The sequence below is a fragment of the Oncorhynchus clarkii genome, chromosome 2, assembly GCF_045791955.1.
Source record: "Oncorhynchus clarkii lewisi isolate Uvic-CL-2024 chromosome 2, UVic_Ocla_1.0, whole genome shotgun sequence".
NCBI lineage: Eukaryota > Metazoa > Chordata > Actinopteri > Salmoniformes > Salmonidae > Oncorhynchus > Oncorhynchus clarkii.
In genome coordinates, this window is record NC_092148.1 from 94,558,994 (window position 1) to 94,584,167 (window position 25,174).

Sequence of the window (25,174 nt, forward strand, 5' to 3'; positions counted from 1 at the left end):
TTAAATTACTAAAAATATTACATTTTCATGAAATCACAAGTGTTGTTAATCCACCTGGCGTGTCAGATTTCAATAAAGCTTTTCAGCGAAAGCAAACCAAGCGTTTATGGAAGGACATCTCTCTCAGTAGACAAAACATTACAAACAGCTAGCAGCCAAGTAGATTGGTCACGAAAGTCAGAAAAGCAATAAAATGAATCGCTTACCTTTGATGATCTTCGGATGTTTGCACTCACGAGACTCCCAGTTACACAGTAAATGTTACTTTTGTTCCATAAAGATGATTTTTTATATCCAAAATACCTCCATTTGGTTGGCGCGTTATGTTCAGAAATCCACAGGCTCGAGCGGTCACGACATCGCAGACGAAAATTCCAAATAACATCCGTAAAGTTCGTAGAAACATGTCAAACGTTTTTTCTAATCAATCCTAAGGTTGTTTTTACAATATATAATCGATAATATTTCAACCCGGGACTGTAGCTTCTTCAATAGGAGAGAGAGAGAAATGTCTGCTCCAAGCTGTTGCCCATGCAAAACGCTGCTGGCACACAGCCATCCACTGACGCGATGTGATCTTTCTCGCTCATTTTTCAAAATAAAAGCCTGAAACTATGTCTAAAGACTGTTCACACCATGGGGAAGCCATAGGAAAAGGAATCTGGTTGATATCCCTTTAAATGGAGTGAAGGCAGGCAATGGAACAGAGAGCTTTCAGGAAAAACAGCACTTCCGGGTTGGATTTTCCTCAGGTTTTCGCCTGCAATATCAGTTCTGTTATACTCACAGACAATATTTTGACAGTTTTGGAAACTTTAGAGTGTTTTCTATCCTAATCTGACAATTATATGCATATTATAGCTTCTGGGCATGAGAAATAGGCAGTTTAATTTGGGTACGTTTTTCATCCAAACATCAAAATACTGCCCCCTACACACAACAATATTAAAAACAATTACAATATAGACAATTATTGAGCAGTGAGCACACGCAGAGCAACATAGAACAAGCAAGACATAACATACAGACAGAGCAACATAGGACAAGCAAGACATAGCATACAGACAGAGAAACATAGGACAAGCAAGACATAGCATACAGACAGAGCAACATAGGACAAGCAAGACGTAGCACACAGACAGAGCAACATAGGACAAGCAAGACGTAGCATACAGACAGAGCAACATAGAACAAAAAGCAGCAAGACAAAATTCATAAAAGCAACAAAGTGTTTCCACACCTCACAAGCTACAGACAACAGACAACATGGAAAGTGACAACACACAGCTATGGATTATGATCACAAATCTGATTGACCTTTAGCCATGTCTTCATGCATTTTGTGAAAGTGTGATATGTGGTGCAGTTATGTGTGTCTGATGGCAGTGTATTCCAGACATGGGAAGCTCTCACAGAGAATGCAGATTTACTAAAGGTGCTTTTCCTTAAGGGAACTATACAGTCACCTCTCATGGCAGACCTTGTGGATCTGCTGCCATATGTTTGGGTTTTCTGTTTGACAAAAATACTGAGTGGAGGGGGAGCCAGGCCATTTAGGATCTTGAATACAAGACATGCGTCGGTGTATTGCACAAGATTTTCCCAACTCAAGAGCTCATGCTTTCTGAGGATGTAACAGTGATGATGGCTATTGGGCTTCCTATCAAGCACTTTGAGAGACTGTTTGTAGACAGACTGAATAGGTTTTAATGTTGTACAGCAAGCTTGGGCCCAACTAGTCAAGCAGTATGTTAAGTGGGGGAGTATCATAGATTTGAAGTACAATTTTGCTACCTCTGTAGTCAAACAATTTCGTATAAATTGGAAATTAGCTAGGTTGAATTTGGTTATCTGAATGACCTTTTTCACATGCTTTTTAAAAGAGAGGTTGGAATCAAGTATGATGCCAAGGTACTTAAAATCAGATACCACCTGGAGCTTCTCCCCTGACACATAGACATCTGGCTCAGTAGCATCTGTTGCCCTCTTTGTGAAGAACATGCAAACAGTTTTTTTTACATTGAGATGCAAACACGAGTCACTGAGCCACTTTGTAACCTGGACCATTACAGTAGTGAGTCACTATGTAACCTGGACCATTACAGTAGTGAGTCACTATGTAACCTGGACCATTAAAGTAGTGAGTCACTATGTAACCTGGACCATTACAGTAGTGAGTCACTATGTAACCTGGACCATTACAGTAGTGAGTCACTGAGTCACTATGTAACCTGGACCATTACAGTAGTGAGTCAGAGAGCCACATTGTAACCTGGAACATTACAGTAGTGAGTCACTGAGTCACTATGTAACCTGGACCGTTACAGTAGTGAGGCACTGAGTCACTTTGTAACCTGGACCGTTACAGTAGTGAGTCACTGAGCCACTATGTAACCTGGACCGTTACAATAGTGAGTCACTGAGCCACTATGTAACCTGGACCGTTACAGTAGTGAGTCACTGAGCCACTATGTAACCTGGACCGTTACAATAGTGAGTCACTGAGCCACTATGTAACCTGGACCATTACAGTAGTGAGTCACTGAGCCACTATGTAACCTGGACCGTTACAATAGTGAGTCACTGAGCCACTATGTAACCTGGACCATTACAGTAGTGAGTCACTGAGTCACTTTGTAACCTGGACCGTTACAGTAGTGAGGCACTGAGTCACTTTGTAACCTGGACCGTTACAGTAGTGAGTCACTGAGTCACTTTGTAACCTAGGCCATTACAGTAGTGAGTCACTTTGTAACCTGGACCGTTACAGTAGTGAGTCAATGAGTCACTTTGTAACCTGGGCCATTACAGTAGTGAGTCACTTTGTAACCTGGACCGTTACAGTAGTGAGTCACTGAGTCACTTTGTAACCTGGACCGTTACAGTAGTGAGTCACTGAGTCACTTTGTAACCTAGGCCATTACAGTAGTGAGTCACTTTGTAACCTGGACCGTTACAGTAGTGAGTTACTGAGTCACTTTGTAACCTGGACCATTACAGTAGTGAGTCACTATGTAACCTGGACCTTTACAGTAGTGAGTCACTATGTAACCTGGTCCATTACAGTAGTGAGTCACTGAGTCACTTTGTAACCTGGACCATTACAGTAGTGAGTCACTGAGCCACTTTGTAACCTGGACCATTACAGTAGTGAGTCACTGAGTCACTATGTAACCTGGACCATTACAGTAGTGAGTCACTGAGTCACTTTGTAACCTGGGCCATTACAGTAGTGAGTCACTTTGTAACCTGGACCGTTACAGTAGTGAGTCACTGAGTCACTTTGTAACCTGGGCCATTACAGTAGTGAGTCACTTTGTAACCTGGACCGTTACAGTAGTGAGTCACTGAGACACTTTGTAACCTGGACCGTTACAGTAGTGAGTCACTGAGTCACTTTGTATCCTGGACCATTACAGTAGTGAGTCACTATGTAACCTGGACCATTACAGTAGTGAGTCACTATGTAACCTGGACCATTACAGTAGTGAGTCACTATGTAACCTGGACCATTACAGTAGTGAGTCACTATGTAACCTGGACCATTACAGTAGTGAGTCACTATGTAACATGGACCATTACAGTAGTGAGTCACTATGTAACCTGGACCATTACAGTAGTGAGTCACTGAGTCACTATGTAACCTGGACCATTGCAGTAGTGAGGCACTGAGTCACTTTGTAACCTGGACCATTACAGTAGTGAGTTCTTGTGCAGCTTGTTGTTTGCTCTTTGCACATATATCACTGCTATGAGTTAATCCAGGATGTTGGGCCAGATATAAAGGTTAACCCTTTAGAGGTTTGAACTGTATAATTCCATCTTCTCTGAGCACCAGCTTTTTGCATAAAAAGGACAGGGCTGAAAACTCACAAGTAGTGTTTGAGAGCCACCATTTTACTCAATTGCAGTTCACCACCTGTTCAGAATCACTGATCTACAAAATCATAATGAGTCCATTATTTTGGATGCAAGGGTTGATATGTAGATCAGTCAGTCTGTCAGAATTGATGCTTTCAAACACGACTACTGGCAGTCTTCTGCATGGCGCAGCTTCATCCTGTTATGAAAGAGCAGCCGTTTTTCCTGAACACGTGACCTGAACAGGAAAAACTAGGGCCCAAACTAATAATATTATTTCAAATATAGTCACTCATTGCCATCCTTATAAATCTAAAAAAAAAACTGGTCTTCAGAGGGTATTTCTAATAAATCTAAATGGATCTTGATCTCTTGGTCAGGTAACTTGGTCAACTGTTGGTCAGGTAACTTGGTCAACTGTTGGTCAGGTAACTTGGTCAGGTAACTTGGTCAACTGTTGGTAAGGTAACTTGGTCAACTGTTGGTCAGCTAACTTGGTCAGGTAACTTGGTCAACTGTTGGTCAGCTAACTTGGTCAGGTAACTTGGTCAACTGTTGGTCAACTGTTGGTCAGGTAACTTGGTCAACTGTTAGTCAGGTAACTTGGTCAACTGTTAGGTAACTTGGTCAACTGTTTGTCAGGTAACTTGGTCAACTGTTGGTCAGGTACCTTGGTCAACTGTTGGTCAGGTAACTTGGTCAGGTAACTTGGTCAACTGTTGGGTAACTTGGTCAACTGTTGGTCAGGTACCTTGGTCAACTGTTGGTCAGGTAACTTGGTCAGGTAACTTGGTCAACTGTTGGGTAACTTGGTCAACTGTTGGTCAGGTAACTTGGTCAGGTAACTTGGTCAACTGTTGGTAAGGTAACTTGGTCAACTGTTGGTCAGCTAACTTGGTCAGGTAACTTGGTCAACTGTTGGTCAGCTCACTTGGTCAGGTAACTTGGTCAACTGTTGGTCAACTGTTGGTCAGGTAACTTGGTAAACTGTTAGTCAGGTAACTTGGTCAACTGTTAGGTAACTAGGTCAACTGTTTGTCAGGTAACTTGGTCAACTGTTGGTCAGGTACCTTGGTCAACTGTTGGTCAGGTAACTTGGTCAGGTAACTTGGTCAACTGTTAGGTAACTTGGTCAACTGTTGGTCAGGTAACTTGGTCAACTGTTGGTCAGGTACCTTGGTCAACTGTTGGTCAGGTACCTTGGTCAACTGTTGGTCAGGTAAGTTGGTCAACTGTTGGTCAGGTAACTTGGTCAACTGTTGGTCAGGTACCTTGGTCAACTGTTGGTCAGGTAACTTGGTCAACTGTTGGTCAGGTAACTTGGTCAACTGTTGGTCAGGTAAGTTGGTCAACTGTTAGTCAGGCAACTTGGTCAAGAAAAACTACTGACCCTTGTTGATATGAAATCTCAATAACAAAACCCATTTAATTACTTGGTCTTTATTAGTTATAAAATATGATGTGTATTTGACACACATCCACAGTGAACAGTTAAAAAGCACAACGTGAAAATAAAAAAATAGGTTTTCCATATGGTAGACAGAGTTAAGCGTAGTCTCATGGTCCAATTATAGACACAGCAGATCAGATGTCAACGCATGAAATATATTTTATCAAAACATTCATGTTATTCTAATACCAATATTCATTAGAACATACTTTACGAAGAGAATAGAGTTCAAATATATAAATTTGCTTTATATTTACCCATTGAATATATATATATATATCAATACCAAAAATAGAGTTGAACAAAAGACCTTTCAGGAGGAACGTCTTATTTAAATACAGTGCGGTCCACAATTAGTGACACCCTTGATAAAGATGAGCAAAAATGACTCTATAAAATCATTGTAAAATGTAAAATGCAATATTGTATGATCCAAAAAATGTGGGAAATTATACTAATGAATACAACTACAATTGCTCAGACAAACAGATCTTGTTAACAAGTAATAAAACAATTATTGACACCCGTTTTCAATACCTTTCAATACCTCACCTTGCGAGGATAACAGCACTGAGCTTTTCTGTAAAATGTTTTATGAGTTGGAGAATACATTGGGAGGGATCTTAGACTGTTCCTCCATACGGAATCTTTCCAGATCTTTGATATCCTTCATCTGCATTTATGGACTGGCCCTCTTCAATTCAAACTTGCACATCATCATCTGCACATCTATCACTCCAGTGTAAATTGTAATTACTTTGCTACTATGGCCTATTTTTTGCCTTGCCTCCTCACGCCATTTGCTCACATCATATATAGACTTATTTTTCTACTGTAGTATTGACTGTTATCCAACAAATGTAAACTCCTGGAGTTGAATAAACTGCATTGGCACTTGGATTGGAACCAGTGCTGTGGTCAGATGACATGAAAACAGAGCACTTTGGCCACGCCCACCTGTGGTGTTGTATCAGTATAGTATAAAATAATAAAATAATAGCTCCGTATATGAATTATGTCTTTTAGACAGTTAGTTTTACTCGTCTTTATCAGGGATGTCAATCATTTGGGACCCCATTGCACTTGTATGCTCTGTTTACAAAACATGTTATATTTACATTATGCTTAAGATACAAATCCGATATCGCAGCATTCTCTTAAAGAGAATAACAACGAACGCATGCTCCCCCCCCCCCCCCCCTTCAAAGCCTTAAAAACATAAATATTGGACTATGTTTGTTGCCTTGATCCATAAAATACATGACAACACCCCAGACATTAAAACAAACAGTATGTCATGGCAAGTGATCAACTTAAAACATTGCATTGACATATGAGTTTGATATGACAAATCCGCTTAACTTGTAAAACTAACGTTGTTGAAAACAAGAAAGGATCCATTTATAAATCTATATTCAACATGTAGGCTACTTCATAGTAGTTCCTGTAAAGCTGAATCATAATTCCAGGACATTCATGCAGGTGTCAGTAGTTCCGTTTTTCCCCCACACATTCATAAAAACATTCATTCAAGTTCTAATTTATGTCTCATTGTAACTCTCAGTGATTACTCTGGTTTATAACTCATTATAACGCCGTGATATTCTGGTTTTGTCTGAGAAATAAACCCCCTAGACAACACAAAAAAAAACGAATACAAAAACACAATGAACAACATCAATAATTCAACCACTTTAGTACAAGCACCATTGATGGTATAAAAGAGAACAGTTTCATTCCACAGAGCAAGCCGTCCCTTACAGTAGCTGCTATCTGTAGTCAGCCATGGGTGGGGGCTGTAACAGCTGCTTTGGTACCAAGTCAGTGTTAAGCTACAAAATAGTAGCCTGGTCCCAGATCAGTTGTGTGCCGTCTTGTGACAATGACCATAGGAGTTGGCTGCACAGCACAAACAGATCTGGGACCAGGTTAACATAACGGCGCACAGAGGTCTTTGGGATTGATGCCAAACCATCTCTGGGTGGGGCAGGAGAAACTGTAAGAGTCATGATTAGTTACAGCAGTATGATTTGTTGCATTGAGAGAAAAAAAAGTCCCTGAATCCACCATGAAGTCCATACAGCGTTCAACATAAAACATTCAAACATACAGCATTGAATACATATACGGCATTAAAACAAGGGTGTAGTCCATCTATAACTCTATAGTGTAGTCCATCTATAACTCTGTAGTGTAGTCCATCTAACTCTATAGTGTAGTCCATCTAACTCTATAGTGTAGTCCATCTAACTCTGTAGTGTAGTCCATCTAACTCTGTAGTGTAGTCCATCTAACTCTATAGTGTAGTCCATCTAACTCTGTAGTGTAGTCCATCTAACTCTGTAGTGTAGTCCATCTAACTCTGTAGTGTAGTCCATCTAACTCTGTAGTGTAGTCCATCTAACTCTGTAGTGTAGTCCATCTAACTCTGTAGTGTAGTCCATCTAACTCTATAGTGTAGTCCATCTAACTCTATAGTGTAGTCCATCTAACTCTGTAGTGTAGTCCATCTAACTCTGTAGTGTAGTCCATCTAACTCTGTAGTGTAGTCCATCTAACTCTGTAGTGTAGTCCATCTAACTCTGTAGTGTAGTCCATCTAACTCTGTAGTGTAGTCCATCTAACTCTGTAGTGTAGTCCATCTAACTCTATAGTGTAGTCCATCTAACTCTGTAGTGTAGTCCATCTAGCTCCATGTTCTCAGTTTGACAGACGGTCCTTGATCACTGAAGTGTTCACGTGTTTCCAGCCACTTGACAGAAAGAGAGTTCCTTTTTAGATGGTCACGTCTGCAAAGTCAGGTCGTGTGAATCCTTTCTGTAAAACACAAACATGAGAGACATTTTGTCAGGACATATATCTGAAGGATGATCTCAAACTGTTACGCTGTCCACTTGGCGTTGTGTTGTAGGCTTTCAGTTTGACTGTTCTTTCAAGATACAAGACAAAACTGTAATATTTAAACACCAGGGACAGTTAATATTATATAGCTGCTACCAATCAATACTGTCATGACGTTGCCCTTTTTGGGTACAGCAAGCCCCACCCCCCTCTCCCTGCCTCCTACACACAGGCTGCTGTGGTCAGAGAGAGGTCGAAAAATCCTGGAGGAGATGATCTCCTCATGGCCACAATATAGAGACAGAGTGAATTTTCATAGAGAAACAAAGGAATTTCTTCCACCTCACAGAACTTGAGGTTCGAACAACATTTATGTTCTGGAGAAGGTATAAAAAAAAGATCGTTGAAGAATCCAGCTACGAACTGGTCCGTTTGGTACCAGTTTGTGACACTCATGGGAGACAATACAGTCACATCACCATAACGCTGTTTATATAATAGCATCAGATATGAGGTTTAAATCTAATTGTTGTATAAGATGGATGAGTGAAGAGGATACTGTTTGTAAAATTGTGTAATGTGATTTTGGACTGTTTAATGAAGGAAACTCCAATTCCCTTTTGAGTTTAACTAAATCAGAGGACCGCCCATGAGCCCAGTTCGGACCTGGCGTCATGAGACAGCCTTTTCTGCAACTCCCGAATAAAACCCCCACTTTGAGAATTTCTCAGGAGACCATGTTTCTCTCAATTACGAGAGGACAAAGGTTGCAGACCAGCTTACTTCGATAATGAGAGGGCCATGTTTTGAGACGATTGCTGAATCTTTTAACCATCCGACGTGGTTAAACTCTTAGACTATTGATACCGACAGAATAAGAACAAGTCTTTGATATTAATTACTAGTCTGCAGCTAGGAATTTGTTATCATTGAGACGCAAAGAATCGACAACCGCCGAAACATCCATTCTACAACAACATCGCTGAATGTTACTCTGAAGTATCCGTTTAAACCAGACAGAGAGAGACGGACAAACTCTCCAACAGAAACAAACTTTTCAACAGAGATCACAACGACACACTGAGTGTAAATATATATATTCATTACAATGGTTCCCGAATGAGTGAGCGTTCATGTGCAAAGGATTAGCATTTCAATTGTTATAATTATCAACTGTGTGTTGTCTTCTCTCAGTTGACCCCCACTTCCCTTTTGTCCACCAAGCCGCGATGCCGGTTTATCCCACTAGGGAAACTCCGTTATCATTTCCTTGTAACAAATCTACTGTTTGTTTATGCATTTCTGTGAATTACTTAGTTAGTAAATAAATGATTTAAGACAATTGATGTATGCATGACTCATAGTGAAGACTGGGTTCGTGCAGATAACCAACAATTTACAACGTTTGGAATGAGACTAACGTGAGGTAAATAAATAATTCATTAATTAAGAAGGCTAATTGATCAGATATTAAAAGATCTGAAAAGTTGTATTATTATTAAAATTATAACTTTGAAATCTGAATATTTTCCTTGGTGCCCCGACTTCCTAGTTAATTACATTTGCCTGATTAGTTCATCACGAAATGCTAATTACAGAGAATCTTTGATAAAAACGAAAAGTCTTAATTTAATGATAGTAAAGACATGACAATACACTGGGGGACAGTAAATATTATATAGCTGCTACCAATCAATGTTTTGAATAGATTATTGTAAGATGAAACTGTTGAAATAGTTCTGCAGGTACTGAGGGAGTTAAATATAGTAGGAGTGTTCGGACTTGTTCATCAGGAAATGCCCTGTGAGAGAGGGAGAGACTACTGTAAATACAACCCATATTTATGCTTATTTATTTTCCCTTGTGTACACTTAACCATTTGTACATCGTTGCAACACTGTATATATACGTAATATGACATTTGTAATGTCTTTATTGTTTTGAAACTTCTGTATGTGTAATGTTTACTGTTCATTTTTATTGTTTATTTCACTTTTGTATATTATCTACCTCACTTGCTTTGGCAATGTTAACACATGTTTCCCATGCCAATAAAGCCCATTGAATTGAATTGAATTGAGAGAGAGTGAGCGAGTGATGGAGCATCAAGAGAGACAGAGACAGAGGGACAGACACAGACAGAGAGAGACAGAGAGAGAGAGACACACAGAGAGAAAGAGAGAGAGCTGCACCCTTTAGGCGAGGCAGACCACCATCTAAACAGCAATCATTCTAGCAAGCCACTCCCTGGGTGTCTTTGTGTGTGAACATACAGACTACAGGAAATAGGAACAGTTAGGGAAGTATTTTTATTTTAATATGGACCCCCCCCCCCCCAATCCTCAAGGCTGGTTAATGGACCCCCTCCCCATCCTCAAGGCTGGTTAATGGACCCCCCCCCCCCCCATCCTCAAGGCTAGTTAATGGACCCCTCCAATCCTCAAGGCTGGTTAATGGACCCCCCCATCCTCAAGGCTAGTTAATGGACCCCTCCAATCCTCAAGGCTGGTTAATGGACCCCACAATCCTCAAGGCTGGTTAATGGACCCCCCCATCCTCAAGGCTAGTTAATGGACCCCCCCCATCCTCAAGGCTGGTTAATGGACCCCCCCCCCCCCCCATCCTCAAGGCTGGTTATGGTTAATGGACCCCCCCAATCATCAAGGCTGGTTAATGGACCCCCCCAATCATCATGGCTGGTTAATGGACCCCCCCATCCTCAAGGCTGGTTAATGGATCCCCCCCCATCCTCAAGGCTGGTTAATGGACCCCCCCCCAATCCCCAAGGCTAGTTAATGGACCCCCCACCATCCTCAAGGCTGGTTAATGGACCCCCTCCAATCCTCAATGCTAGTTAATGGACCCCTCAAGGCTGGTTAATGGACCCCCCCCTCTCCCATCCTCAAGGCTGGTTAATGGACCCCCCCCCCCATCCTCAAGGCTGGTTAATGGACCCCTCCAATCCTCAAGGCTGGTTAATGGACCCCTCCAATCCTCAAGGCTAATTAATGGACCCCCCCAATCCTCAAGGCTAGTTAATGGACCCCCCCTCTCCCATCCTCAAGGCAAACATGCACAACAGACATAGGTGCACTACCGCAGACACACGTGCAGACACACGTGCAGACACACGTGCAGACACAGGGATGAGGGTTGGGTTTTCCAGTCATCCATTCACTATGAGGGGAATGTTTTAGTGGATTGTTTCTCAACTGTATATTATAGATAAGCACTAATCATTTACTTGACGTGCAGGTGTGTGTGTGTGTGTGTGTGTGTGTGTGTGTGTGTGTGTGTGACAGATAAACAGCTCTGATTCCCCTACCAGACAAGAGAAGACAGACAGCCTTGTAGTTACTGTAGTTGAAAATAGAGCAACAGGAAAAGGAGAGGAATCATACAAGAAATCCCCCTCACTACTCGTTATTAACCATTGGTGCATATAGCCATAGAAGCACAGTGACATACTGTATACCTCAATCGAGTCATATTCGTGGCTTATTAGGGGGATGTGGCTTTCAGTTAGTTATTTTTGGCAACCCATCCTATGAGAGTGAATGTCATTCTAGGTCAACTGTTCTGTTATATTTAATCAAATCTAACTATATAATAATCTGCTCAGAACAAAAAAAAAGAAGCATCAAAAGTTGTGCTATAAATTCCCAGACAACACAAAGATTCCTTGATGCCCTTCCAGACTCCCTCTGCCTACCCAAGGACGTCAGAGGACAAACATCAGTTATTTTTCCAACTTAATTGAGGAAAATAAGAACAATCCGAAATGTATTTTTGATACTGTCACAAAGCTAACTAAAAAGTAACATTCCCCAAGTGAGGATGGCTTTCACTTCAGCAGTAATAAACTAATGAACTTCTTTGAGGAAAAGATCATGATCATTAGAAAGCAAATTACGGATTCCTCTTTAAATCTGGGTATTCCTTCAAAGCTCAGTTGTCCTGAGTCTGCACAACTCTGACAGGACCTAGGATCAAGAGAGACACTCAAGTGTTTTAGTACTATATCTCTTGACACAATGATGGAAATAATCATGGCCTCTAAACCTTCAAGCTGCATACTGGACCCTATTCCAACTAAACTACTGAAAGAGCTGCTTCCTGTGCTTGGCCCTCCTATGTTGAACATAATAAACGGCTCTCTATCCACCGGATGTGTACCAAACTCACTAAAAGTGGCAGTAATAAAGCCTCTCTTGAAAAAGCCAAACCTGGACCCAGAAAATATAAAAAATTAGCGGCCTATATCGAATCTTCCATTCCTCTCAAAATTTTTAGAAAAAGCTGTTGCGCAGCAACTCACTGCATTCCTGAAGAGAAACAATGTATACGAAATGCTCCAGTCTGGTTTTAGACCCCATCATAGTACTGAGACTGCACTTGTGAAGGTCGTAAATGACCTTTTAATGGCATCAGACTGAGGCTCTGCATCTGTCCTCGTGCTCCTAGACCTTAGTGCTGCTTTTGATACCATCGATCACCACATTCTTTTGGAGAGATTGGAAACCCTAATTGGTCTACACGGACAAGTTCTGGCCTGGTTTAGATCTTATCTGTCGGAAAGATATCAGTTTGTCTCTGTGAATGGTTTGTCTGAAAAATCCACTGTAAATGTTGGTGTTCCTCAAGGTTCCGTTTTAGGACCACTATTGTTTTCACTATATATTTTACCTCTTGGTGATGTCATTCCAAAACATAATGTTACCTTCCACTGCTATGCAGATGACACACAGCTGTACATTTCAATGAAACATGGTGAAGCCCCAAAATTGCCCTCGCTAGAAACCTGTGTTTCAGACATAAGGAAGTCGATTGCTGCAAACTTTCTACTTTTAAACTCGGACAAAACAGAGATGCTTGTTCTAGGTCCCAAGAAACAAAGAGATCTTCTGTTGAATCTGACAATTAATCTTAATGGTTGTACAGTCGTCTCAAATAAAACTGTGAAGGACCTCGGCGTTACTCTGGACCCTGATCTCTCTTTTGAGGAACATATCAAGACTGTTTCAAGGACAGCCTTTTTCCATCTACGTAACATTGCAAAAATCAGAAACTTTCTGCCCAAAAATTATGCAGAAAAACTATCCATGCTTTTGTTACTTCTAGGTTAGACTACTGCAATGCTCTACTTTCCGGCTACCCGGATAAAGCACTAAATAAACTTCAGTTAGTGCTAAATACGGCTGCTAGAATCCTGACTAGAACCCAAAAATGTGATCATATTACTCCAGTGCTAGCCTCCCTACACTGGCTTCCTGTTAAGGCAAAGGCTGATTTTAAGGTTTTACTGCTAACCTACAAAGCATTACATGGACTTGCTCCGACCTATCTTTCTGATTTGGTCCTGCCGTACATACCTACACGTATGCTATTGTCACAAGACGCAGGCCTCCTAATTGTCCCTAGAATTTCTAAGCAAACAGCTGGAGGCAAGGCTTTCTCCTATAGAGCTCCATTTGTATGGAATGGTCTGCCTACCCATGTGAGAGACGCAGACTCGGTCTCAACCTTTAAGTCTTTACTGAAGACTCAGTTCTTCAGTGGGTCATATGATTGAGTGTAGCCTGGCCCAGGAGTGTGAAGGTGAACGGAAAGGCTCTGGAGCAACGAACCGCCCTTGCTGTCTCTGCCTGGCTGGTTCCCCTCTCTCCACTGGGATTCTCTGCCTCTAACCCTATTACAGGGGCTGAGTCACTGGCTTACTGGTGCTCTTTCATGCCGTCCCTAGGAGGGGTGCGTCACTTGAGAAGGTTGAGTCACTGACGTGATCTTCCTGTCTGGGTTGGCGCCCCCCCTTGGGTTGTGCCGTGGTGGAGATCTTTGTGGGCTATACTCGGCCTTGTCTCAGGATGGTAAGTTGGTGGTTGAAGATATCCCTCTAGTGGTGTGGGGGCTGTGCTTTGAAAAAGTGGGTGGGGTTATATCCTTCCTGTTTGGCCCTGTCCGGAGGTATCATCGGATGTCTCCTGACCCCCCTGTCTCAGCCTCCAGTATTTATGCTGCAGTAGTTTATGTGTTTGGGGGCTATGGTCAGTTTGTTATATCTGGAGTACTTCTCCTGTCTTATCCGGTGTCCTGTGTGAATTTAAGTATGCTCTCTCTAATTCTCTCTTTATCTCAGAGGACCTGAGCCCTAGGAACATGCCATCAGGACTACCTGGCATGATGACTCCTTGCTGTCCCCAGTCCACCTGGCCGTGCTGCTGCACCAGTTTCAACTGTTCTGCCTGCGGCTATGGAATCCTGACCTGTTCACTGGACGTGCTACCTGTCGCAGACCTGCTGTTTTCAACTCTCTCGAGACAGCAGGAGTGGTAGAGATACTCTTAATGATCGGCTATGAAAAGCCAACTGACATTTACTCCTGAGGTGCTGACTTGCTGCACCCTCGACAACTACTGTGATTATTACTATTCGACCATGCTGGTCATTTATGAACATTTGAACATCTTAGCCATGTTCTCCACCCGGCACAGCCAGAAGAGGATTGGCCACCCCTCATAGCCTGGTTCCTCTCTAGGTTTCATCCTAGGTTTTGGCCTTTCTAGGTAGTTTTTCTTAGCCACCGTGCTTCTACACCAGCATTGCTTGCTGTTTGGGGTTATAGGCTGGGTTTCTGTACAGCACTTTGAGATATCAGCTGATGTAAGAAGGGCTTTATAAATACATTTGATTTGATTTGATTTTGATCCTCCTCTCTACCATTCTCCAGTAGTCTATGATCCTCCTCTCTACCATTCTCCAGTAGTCTATGATCCTCCTCTCTACCATTCTCCAGTAGTCTATGATCCTCCTCTCTACCATTCTCCAGTAGTCTATGATCCTCCTCTCTACCATTCTCCAGTAGTCTATGATCCTCCTCTCTACCGTTCTCCAGTAGTCTGTGATCCTCCTCTCTACCATTCTCCAGTAGTCTATGATCCTCCTCTCTACCATTCTCCAGTAGTCTATGATCCTCCTCTCTACCATTCTCTAGTAGTCTATGATCCTCCTCTCTACCATTCTCCAGGGGTGTTTCTCACCTGTTTGTAGTCCTTGTGCAGCTTCTTGTATTGGAACATGTTGTTGAGGACTGTGGCCGCTGCTTTGGATGCTTTCAGCTTCCCAGGACTACAAGAGAGACAACATAAAGATTATATTTTATCAAAGCTGCTACTGATCAATACACTGGGGGACAGTAAATATTATATACCTGTTACCAATCAATATACCAGGAAGAGTAAATATGATATACCAGGAACAGTAAATATGATATACCAGGAACAGTAAATATGATATACCAGGGCCAGTAAATATGATATACCAGGAACAGTAAATATGATATACCAGGAACAGTAAATATGATATACCAGGAACAGTAAATATGATATACCAGGAACAGTAAATATGATATACCAGGGACAGTAAATATGATATACCAGGAACAGTAAATATGATATACCAGGGCCAGTAAATATGATATACCAGGGCCAGTAAATATGATATACCAGGGCCAGTAAATATGATATACCAGGAACAGTAAATATGATATACCAGGGCCAGTAAATATGATATACCAGGGCCAGTAAATATGATATACCAGGGCCAGTAAATATGATATACCAGGAACAGTAAATATGATATACCAGGGCCAGTAAATATGATATACCAGGGCCAGTAAATATGATATACCAGGAACAGTAAATATGATATACCCTGGGCTGATCAAGTAGACATTGTCCTAGTTGGAGAGGTTAGCATCCTTATCATGGGAGTGAAATTAGGTATGTCTCGATTGTTTCTACCCATTTACTTGTATTTTTATTTCACCTTTTATTTAACCTTCACTTAACCAGGGGGGGGGGGGGATACTATTTTTTGAAGGGGACCTGGCAAGATGTCAACAGGAAGTAGTCAGTGTGTACACACTACACAAGACAAAACATTAATCCTCCAGCTTTAACGTATTTTGTAGCTTGTTCCAAGACCAAGGAGCATTATAAGAGAAGGTTATTCTTCTCATTTCAGTCATGGCCTCATAATACTACATCTGTGTGCTTGGGGCAGGGACAGGCTGGGTAAATGCTTGGGAAATGTGTTACCAAATTGTCTGAAAGGTGGTATATAGTATGCAAATTGTATTCCGTATCCACTCCTCTAGCAAACACTGTTACTATGGGGACCAGTAGTGAGGAAGTGACCATCTGAATGGATATCACTCATAATAACTGACCAGCAAAAACTCTAGGCACTAGTATAGCCGAGAGCCTGTATGCATAATAACAAGTCTAACTCCTCGCTGTTGCAGAACCAGACAGGGCTGTCTACTCTCGCCTTTACTATTACCATTCACACTCGAACCCTGGACATTTCCTGGTCAAATCACGTGGTCAGTAAAATCTTTTGTCACAACATTCCTACTCATTTTCCGTATACCTGCTGTCATGGGAGCTCCGAAACACAACCCAACCAAGCCGCACTGCTTCTTGACACAATGCCCCCTTAACCCAGAAGCACCAATGTGTCGGAGGAAACACCGTATACCTGGTGACCGTGTCAACGTGCATTGCGCCCGGCCCGCCACAGGAGTTACTGGTGCGCGATGGGACAAAAACATCCCTGCTGGCTAAACCCTACCCTAACCCGGACGACGATGGGCCAATTATGCGTCTCCCGGTCGCGGCCAGCTACGACAGAGTCTGGACTCGAACCAGGATCTCTAACGGCACAGCTTAGCACTGTGATGCAGTGCCTTGGACCACTGAGCCACTCGGGAAGCCAGGCCACCAGTTTCTATTACACACCAGGTTAAATACCAGCAGAAACATTGCTACCAATATTCCTCCCATTCCATACCTGCTGTCGTGGGAGTTCTTAATGGCCACTAGTTTCTGCAGCCCGTCGAAGAAGGCGATGTCCCGGGCTGCGATGGAGCTGGAGGTCACCAGGTTGTTCAACGTTCCACAGATGTTGACCACCACATCGCTCGACGGCTCCTTCTGCTGACCGTCAGCAGGCAGTTCGGTCACCAGGTTGTTCACTACCTTTGTGGCTGGAGAGAGGAACGTTTTATTGGTTGACCTGTAGTTGTGTTGTTGGTCCTTGCTCTAATATGAAATAAATGCCCCCTCCCAGCTGGTTTCACTTATATGTCATTCAAGGACAAATTCTAACTTTGTGTTCCACATGTGCAATGCAAATGTTAATGCAAATATCACATTGCCATGAAATCAATCCCTAATATCCATGAAAGTCTGATTTCTGCCGGGATCTGCTGTTCTCGTGATGTCATGTTTTAATAAGAAACCGTATGCCGCAACCAATTTCCCATCTGTGACAAAATTACAACTACTTTTGTATTGAAGTGGGTCAAAGGTCAAAGGTACTACTGCGTTACACACGTATTTTGTCTATGGTTACTGACCCATGGCGTTCTTGTCCTTGGCATGGCGTGACAGGTTTCTGAGGAAGCCGGTGAGGGATCTCAGCTCCAGGTCATTATTGGTCCTCAGTTTGTCCAACATCACAGGAAGCATCCTCTCCTGCTCCAGAGCCACATGACTCAGCACCTCCGCCCACTGAGGATGGAGAGAGAGAGAGAGAGATTCATTGAAAGGTATGTCCAAGTCAAGAACACTTTAAATGCTGTATTTCGCCTTGTCCATAAACAACCCCTACCCCCATAGATTTGCTAAAATCTTCAGATCCCCACAAGTGTCTGGGATAGGGCTTGTTTCTGGACAGAGTTATCAACCTGATCCGTGTCAGTGATCTGACTTGGAGCTGCTCCCTCTCTTGGGAGAGAGAGAGGTCATTCTACACCTTGATAAAAAAGGGTTCCAAAAGGCTTATTAGGGTGTCCCCATTGGAGCCCTTTGGTTCCAGGTAGAACCCTATTGGGTTCCACGTAGATTATTCTGTGGAAAGGGTTCTACATGGAACCCAAAGGTGTTTTACCTGGAACCCTGGAACCAAAAAAGGGTTCTTCAAAGGGGACAGCTTATTTTCTAAGAGCGTTGAGACAGTGTTCCCAACCTACTTAAGTCACTGTACGTTGTAACCCCAATCACATCTTGCTCTGGCTGCTGAATCGCCCATTGGCATGGGCAACTCTCAACACTCACCCTCTTGTCTCCTGCGGTGATGTTCTGCAGAGCCCCGGCTGCAGCCTCGCGGGTAGTGGAGTTATTCTCACAGCCCTGCAGCACGCTGTTATACAGCCCCACCACCTGGGGGTGCCACAGCCACTCCAGACCCTTGGGTACGCGGGCCACCTCCGTGAACGTAGCCATGTCCTGGTTCTTCCTCTGACAGAAGGGAAAGGAGTCAATGTGATAAAGGAGTTACATTTTCACACAGACAGGGTCATTCTGAAAACCATTAAGACAATTAGGGTCATTCTGAATACCATTAAGACAATTAGGGTCATTCTGAATACCATTAAGACAATTAGGGTCATTCTGAATACCATTAAGGCAATTAGGGTCATTCTGAATATCATTAAGACAATTAGGGTCATTCTGAATACCATTAAGACAATTAGGGTCATTCTGAATACCATCAATTAAGACAATCAGGGTCATTCTGAATATCATTAATTAAGACAATTAGGGTCATTCTGAATACCATTAATTAAGACAATTAGGGTCATTCTGAATACCATTAATTAAGACAATTAGGGTCATTTTGAATACCATTAATTAAGACAATTAGGGTCATTCTGAATACCATTAATTATGACAATTAGGGTCATTCTGAACACCATTAATTAAGACAATTAAGGTTCAACTGCTAAACTGACAAAAGAACAAGAACATTGAAGAACAACGACGACGGAAGAAGGAGGACCAGAAGACTATAAGAGGATTGACAGTGAGATACATACATCTTTGACTTTCTTGCTCTGAGGGGTAAAGCAACCAATGGCTTCACTCCTGCTTGTTTCCTGGCCTCTGGTTGGTCCTTCCAGACGTAGCTGGGCTGAGGGCGGGATCTCACTGTACAGTTGGTAGGAGAGGTTCCTCAGGACACATAAAGAGTTCTCCACACCCTGGAAACATACAGAAAAATGATTAGGTCCATACTCAAATTAGATAATCTGATGTCTGTTAAGGGGTCTGGTGCAAAATGCCTGCTGTGGCATCACCTAGGTAGGAAATTATTGGTTGAGGTGAGTTCCCCCTTTCGTTGCAAAGCGCTTTGAGCATCTGGAAAGGCACTATATATATATATATATCCAATCGATAATGAAATTATTATTCTACAATGTGCTTGGCCTCACCTTTTCCTCCACCTTGCCATCCTGTACCGAGGCCTGGATGTATCCTACCAGGGCATCCACCAGACCGTTGGTCTCGCGCATCTGACGTCTGGTCTTCTCATTCACTGAGCTCAGGTTCCTGGGGACAGCAGGGTGAGAGGTTAGAGGTTCCTGGGGACAGCAGGGTGAGAGGTTAGAGGTTCCTGGGGACAGCAGGGTGAGAGGTTAGAGGTTCCTGGGGACAGCAGGGTGAGAGGTCAGGGACGGGATAGTCAAACAGAAATCAGAGCTGACATGGAACTCTATAGTGTAGGTGAGAACAGTGTCCTTACCCGAAAAATAATGTGAAGAATGAGAAGAACAACAAGAATAACAGAAAGTGTACTATACTAGTATACTATAGTGTACTATACTGCAGTGAACTATATAGTGTACTATAGTATACTATACTGCAGTGAACTATAAAGTGTACTATAGTGTACTATACTAGTGTACTATACTGCAGTGAACTATGTAGTGTACTATACTAGTGTACTATACTGCAGTGAACTATATAGTGTACTATACTAGTGTACTATATTGCAGTGAACTATATAGTGTACTATAGTGTACTATACTAGTGTAATATACTGCAGTGAACTATGTAGTGTACTATACTGTACTATACCAGTGTACTATAGTGTATTATACTGCAGTGAACTATATAGTGTACTATAGTGTACTATACTAGTGTACTATACTGCAGTGAACTATGTAGTGTACTGTACATACTATACTATAGTGTACTATACTGCACTATAGTGTACTACACTGCACTATAGTGTATTATACTGCACTATAGTGTATTTTACTGTACTATAGTGTATTACACTGTACTATAGTGTACTATAGTGTACTAGAGTGTATTATAATATAGTGTATTCCACGGCTACAGTTTATAATACTGTACTATAGTGCACTATACTGTAGTGTACGATAATGTACTATACTGCACTATCCTATTGTGTATTATACTGTACTACCCTATACTGTACTATATTGTAGTGTGCGATAGTGTATTATACTGTACTATACTATAGTGTATTACACTGTACTATAGCTTATAATACTGTACTATTGTGTATTATACTGTACTATACTATACTGTACTATCCTATAGTGTACTACACTGTACTATCCTAAAGTGTACTATAGTGTATTATACTGTACTATACTATAGTGTATTACACTGTACTATAGCTAATAAATACTGTACTATTGTGTATTATACTGTACTATACTATACTGTGCTATCCTATAGTGTACTATAGTGTATTATACTGTAATATCCTATAGTGTATTATACTGTGCTATCCTATAGTGTACTATAGTGTATTATACTGTACTATCCTATAGTGTATTATACTGTACTATCCTATAGTGTACTATAGTGTATAATACTGTACTATCCTATAGTGTACTATAGTGTATTATACTGTACTATCCTATAGTGTACTATAGTGTATTATACTGTACTATCCTACAGTGTACTATAGTGTAATATACTGTACTATCCTATAGTGTACTATAGTGTATTATACTGTACTATCCTATAGTGTACTATAGTGTATTATACTGTACTATCCTATAGTGTATTATACTGTACTATCCTATAGTGTACTATAGTGTATTATACTGTACTATCCTATAGTGTACTATAGTGTACTTTTCTATAGTGTATTATACTGTACTATCCTATAGTGTACTATCCTATAGTGTATTATACTGTACTATCCTATAGTGTACTATAGTGTATTATACTGTACTATCCTATAGTGTGCTATAGTGTATTATACTGTACTATCCTATAGTGTACTATAGTGTATTATACTGTACTATCCTATAGTGTACTATAGTGTATTATACTGTACTATAGCTTATAATACTGTACTATTGTGTATTATACTGTACTATACTATACTGTACTATCCTATAGTGTACTACACTGTACTATCCTAAAGTGTACTATAGTGTATTATACTGTACTATACTATAGTGTATTACACTGTACTATAGCTAATAAATACTGTACTATTGTGTATTATACTGTACTATACTATGCTATCCTATAGTGTACTATAGTGTATTATACTGTAATATCCTATAGTGTATTATACTGTGCTATCCTATAGTGTACTATAGTGTATTATACTGTAATATCCTATAGTGTATTATACTGTGCTATCCTATAGTGTACTATAGTGTATTATACTGTACTATCCTATAGTGTATTATACTGTACTATCCTATAGTGTACTATAGTGTATAATACTGTACTATCCTATAGTGTACTATAGTGTATTATACTGTACTATCCTATAGTGTACTATAGTGTATTATACTGTACTATCCTACAGTGTACTATAGTGTAATATACTGTACTATCCTATAGTGTACTATAGTGTATTATACTGTACTATCCTATAGTGTACTATAGTGTATTATACTGTACTATCCTATAGTGTATTATACTGTACTATCCTATAGTGTACTATAGTGTATTATACTGTACTATCCTATAGTGTACTATAGTGTACTATCCTATAGTGTATTATACTGTACTATCCTATAGTGTACTATCCTATAGTGTATTATACTGTACTATCCTATAGTGTACTATAGTGTATTATACTGTACTATCCTATAGTGTACTATAGTGTATTATACTGTACTATCCTATTGTGTACTATAGTGTATTATGCTGTACTATCCTATAGTGTACTATAGTGTATTATACTGTACTATCCTATAGTGTACTATAGTGTATTATACTGTACTATCCTATAGTGTACTATAGTGTATTATACTGTACTATCCTATAGTGTACTATAGTGTACTATCCTATAGTGTATTATACTGTACTATCCTATAGTGTACTATAGTGTACTATCCTATAGTGTATTATACTGTACTATCCTATAGTGTACTATATTGTATAATACTGTACTATCCTATAGTGTATTATACTGTACTATCCTATAGTGTACTATAGTGTATTATACTGTACTATCCTATAGTGTACTATAGTGTATTATACTGTACTATCCTATAGTGTACTATAGTGTATTATACTGTACTATACTATAGTGTACTGTACCTGAGACATCCGGTGGTGTTGTAGAAGATGTCAACCTCAGAGGGGCTCTGATGGATGACCTCAGAGTCTCCACTTCCTGAGAGCGGGATCAGAATCGTCTCTGTGAGCTCAGCTAGCGTCTCCTTGGCTAGTTTCTCCTTCAGGTTGTCTTTGGATGACAGGTTCCACAGAATACCTGACAGAAAACCCAGAGAGACACGCACGCTCAGTAAAGTGGGCCCAGGGTGGTTCACAAACACATCATAGAAAGCATGATTCTCAGCGGGCAAATTGCATCTTCATAACATACTTTTCTCGTTGTAAACTCGTCAACTGGTATCTTTTTCTTTCTTCAAAATCAGGTAAATACGTCTTTTGGTGACAATATCAACTAGCAAACACGTGTAGTGTGTTACCACTATGACCAGTCTCGTAGGACCTAACCATGCTGTCATTACAGCTCTCGACAGCTTGTCTTTCTCTCTCTCTCTCTCCTCTACAGCAGTTCCCAATCGCTGTGCACAAACAACCTGAACGTGTAGAGGGCCAGACAGTGATTGTGTTCTAACAGCTTGACTAGAGGGAGTGAAAGGACTGTGAGTCATACTGGGTGTGGTAGAGAGAACACTACATGTGGAGACAACTCCGTCCTATACACTATGTACTCCTCACACACACGAAAACAGACACCACCTTTTCATGGATGTGTCTTATTCAGGTCCCATAAAGGGTAACGGGTCCTCAGCTCTCCACTCCCTCACCACCACCCTGCAACCCAAATATTCCTTATTGGGGTTGACGAACTCACTTAACCCCAGAATCTGTTGTAGAAAGCTAGGCGTTGAGGAGTTTCCTTTGAGTCCAAAAGAGAGTTTCAGTTCAACCCTCAGCCTGCTACCGGTCTAGACAGGAGGATGGAAAGGTTAAGATAGACTACAGAGAGGCAGGGACGTTAACTAGAGCAGAGAAAAGCCCTCAGATCTCAGCAATTCAACATGGCCGCCAGTCCACCTATCACAGAACGTTGACTCGGATGTGAATGCCAGTTCTACTCATTCTATTTCCATGGAGTCAACTCTATTGAGAGGCCATGGTGTGAGTGACAGACAGGGTTCTCATACCTGTTATATCACCTAGTTATTTCACCTAAAGTTATTTCACCTAAAGTTATTTCACCTAAAGTTATTTCACCTAGTTATTTCACCTAGTTATTTCACCTAAAGTTATTTCACCTAAAGTTATTTCACCTAGTTATTTCACCTAAAGTTATTTCACCTAGTTATTTCACCTAGTTATTTCACCTAAAGTTATTTCACCTAAAGTTATTACACCTAAAGTTATTTCACATAGTTCTTTCACCTAAAGTTCTTTCACCAGGTATGTTACGTTCTTTTATTTTTTGTTACCCCTTTTTCTCCCCAATTTGATGGTATCCAGTTGGTAGTTACAGTCTTGTCTCATCGCTGCAACTCCCGTACGGACTCTGGAGAGGCGAAGGTCGAGAGCCATGCGTCCTCCGAAACACAACCCAGCCAAGCCACACTGCTTCTTGACACAATGCCCACTTAACCCAGAAGCACCAATGTGTCGGAGGAAACGCCGTACACCTGGAGACCGTGTCAGCGTGCACTGAGCCCGGCCCGCCACAGGAGTCGCTAGCGGGCGATGGGACAAGAACATCCCTGCCGGCCAAACCCTCCCCTAACCCGGACGACGCTGGGCCAATTGTGCGCCGCCCCATGTGTATCCCGGGCGCGGCCGGCTGCGACAGAGCCTGGACTCGAAACTAGCACTGCGATGCAGTGCCTTAGACCATGGCGTCACTCGGGAGGCCGAACACATTCTCTTTTCCAACAACGGCCTGTCAGCGTATCTTACCTGGCTACCTTAGAGATGAATGCACTAACTGGAGGTTTCTTTGGATACGATACTATATGACTTTGTTGTCCATATGTTACAGGCAAACAATGGACATGTGTCTTCCACTCCGTCCTCGACCCCCCCCTGCCACCACCACCACCACCACCACCACCACCACCACCACCACCACCAGACAGCACAAATCACACAGTCTGCTCAATGACAAACATTTAAAATGTCCCGACCCGTGATGTTCTTGCGTAGCTCGTCATCATTCTCCTTCAGAGCATTTATGAGCTGTGGAATTCCTCCCTCCTCGATGAGAGACATCTTGTTGTCCATGTTCTCATAGATGACGTTCCTCATAGCCCCTGTGGCGTAGCGAGCCACCTCCTGGTTCTCACTGTTGAACAGCCTCACCAGCTCCGGGATGGCCTTATATTGCCGCACCTAGTGATGGAAGAGAGAGAGGGACAACTCTGTAAGGTTCAGACTCAAACGTATGGTACTAATTCACTCCCTACCCCATCTCCTTGGCCCCAACCAGTCAATGTTTTTGCAGGTCTGGAGAGGTGAAGGCCGAAGGGAAGAGGTATAGAATTAATTGGGACTGGCTGGAGCTCCTTAGTGAACCCTGTTACCCCTCCAACAAGAGGATACATAAATAACTATCTGTAATGCTGCTAGTTAACAGAACAAGTTCCTACAACAGGAGTAGTCAACCCTGTTCCTGGGGTACTGCGGGATTGTGTTTCAACTAGGCACCACACCTGACCAACTGAGCTAATTGATC

At 41.6% G+C, this 25,174-nt stretch overlaps 1 protein-coding gene across 2 annotated transcripts in view; it reads right to left on the bottom strand.

Moving 5' to 3' along the window:
- Positions 1-5,285: 5,285 nt before the first annotated feature.
- Positions 5,286-25,174, bottom strand: part of LOC139376571 (plakophilin-3-like) — a 46,252-nt gene continuing 26,363 nt past the window's right edge. For both annotated transcript variants that reach the window (XM_071119327.1, XM_071119317.1), the window contains 9 exons: positions 24,627-24,831; positions 22,543-22,717; positions 19,428-19,545; positions 19,032-19,196; positions 18,271-18,453; positions 17,571-17,724; positions 17,003-17,198; positions 15,190-15,277; positions 5,286-8,128 (listed from right to left, as the gene is read on the bottom strand). In XM_071119327.1, the coding sequence (XP_070975428.1) occupies positions 8,087-8,128; positions 15,190-15,277; positions 17,003-17,198; positions 17,571-17,724; positions 18,271-18,453; positions 19,032-19,196; positions 19,428-19,545; positions 22,543-22,717; positions 24,627-24,831 (1,326 nt within the window). In that variant the 3' untranslated portion in view covers positions 5,286-8,086. The remainder of the gene's footprint in view (positions 8,129-15,189; positions 15,278-17,002; positions 17,199-17,570; positions 17,725-18,270; positions 18,454-19,031; positions 19,197-19,427; positions 19,546-22,542; positions 22,718-24,626; positions 24,832-25,174) is intronic.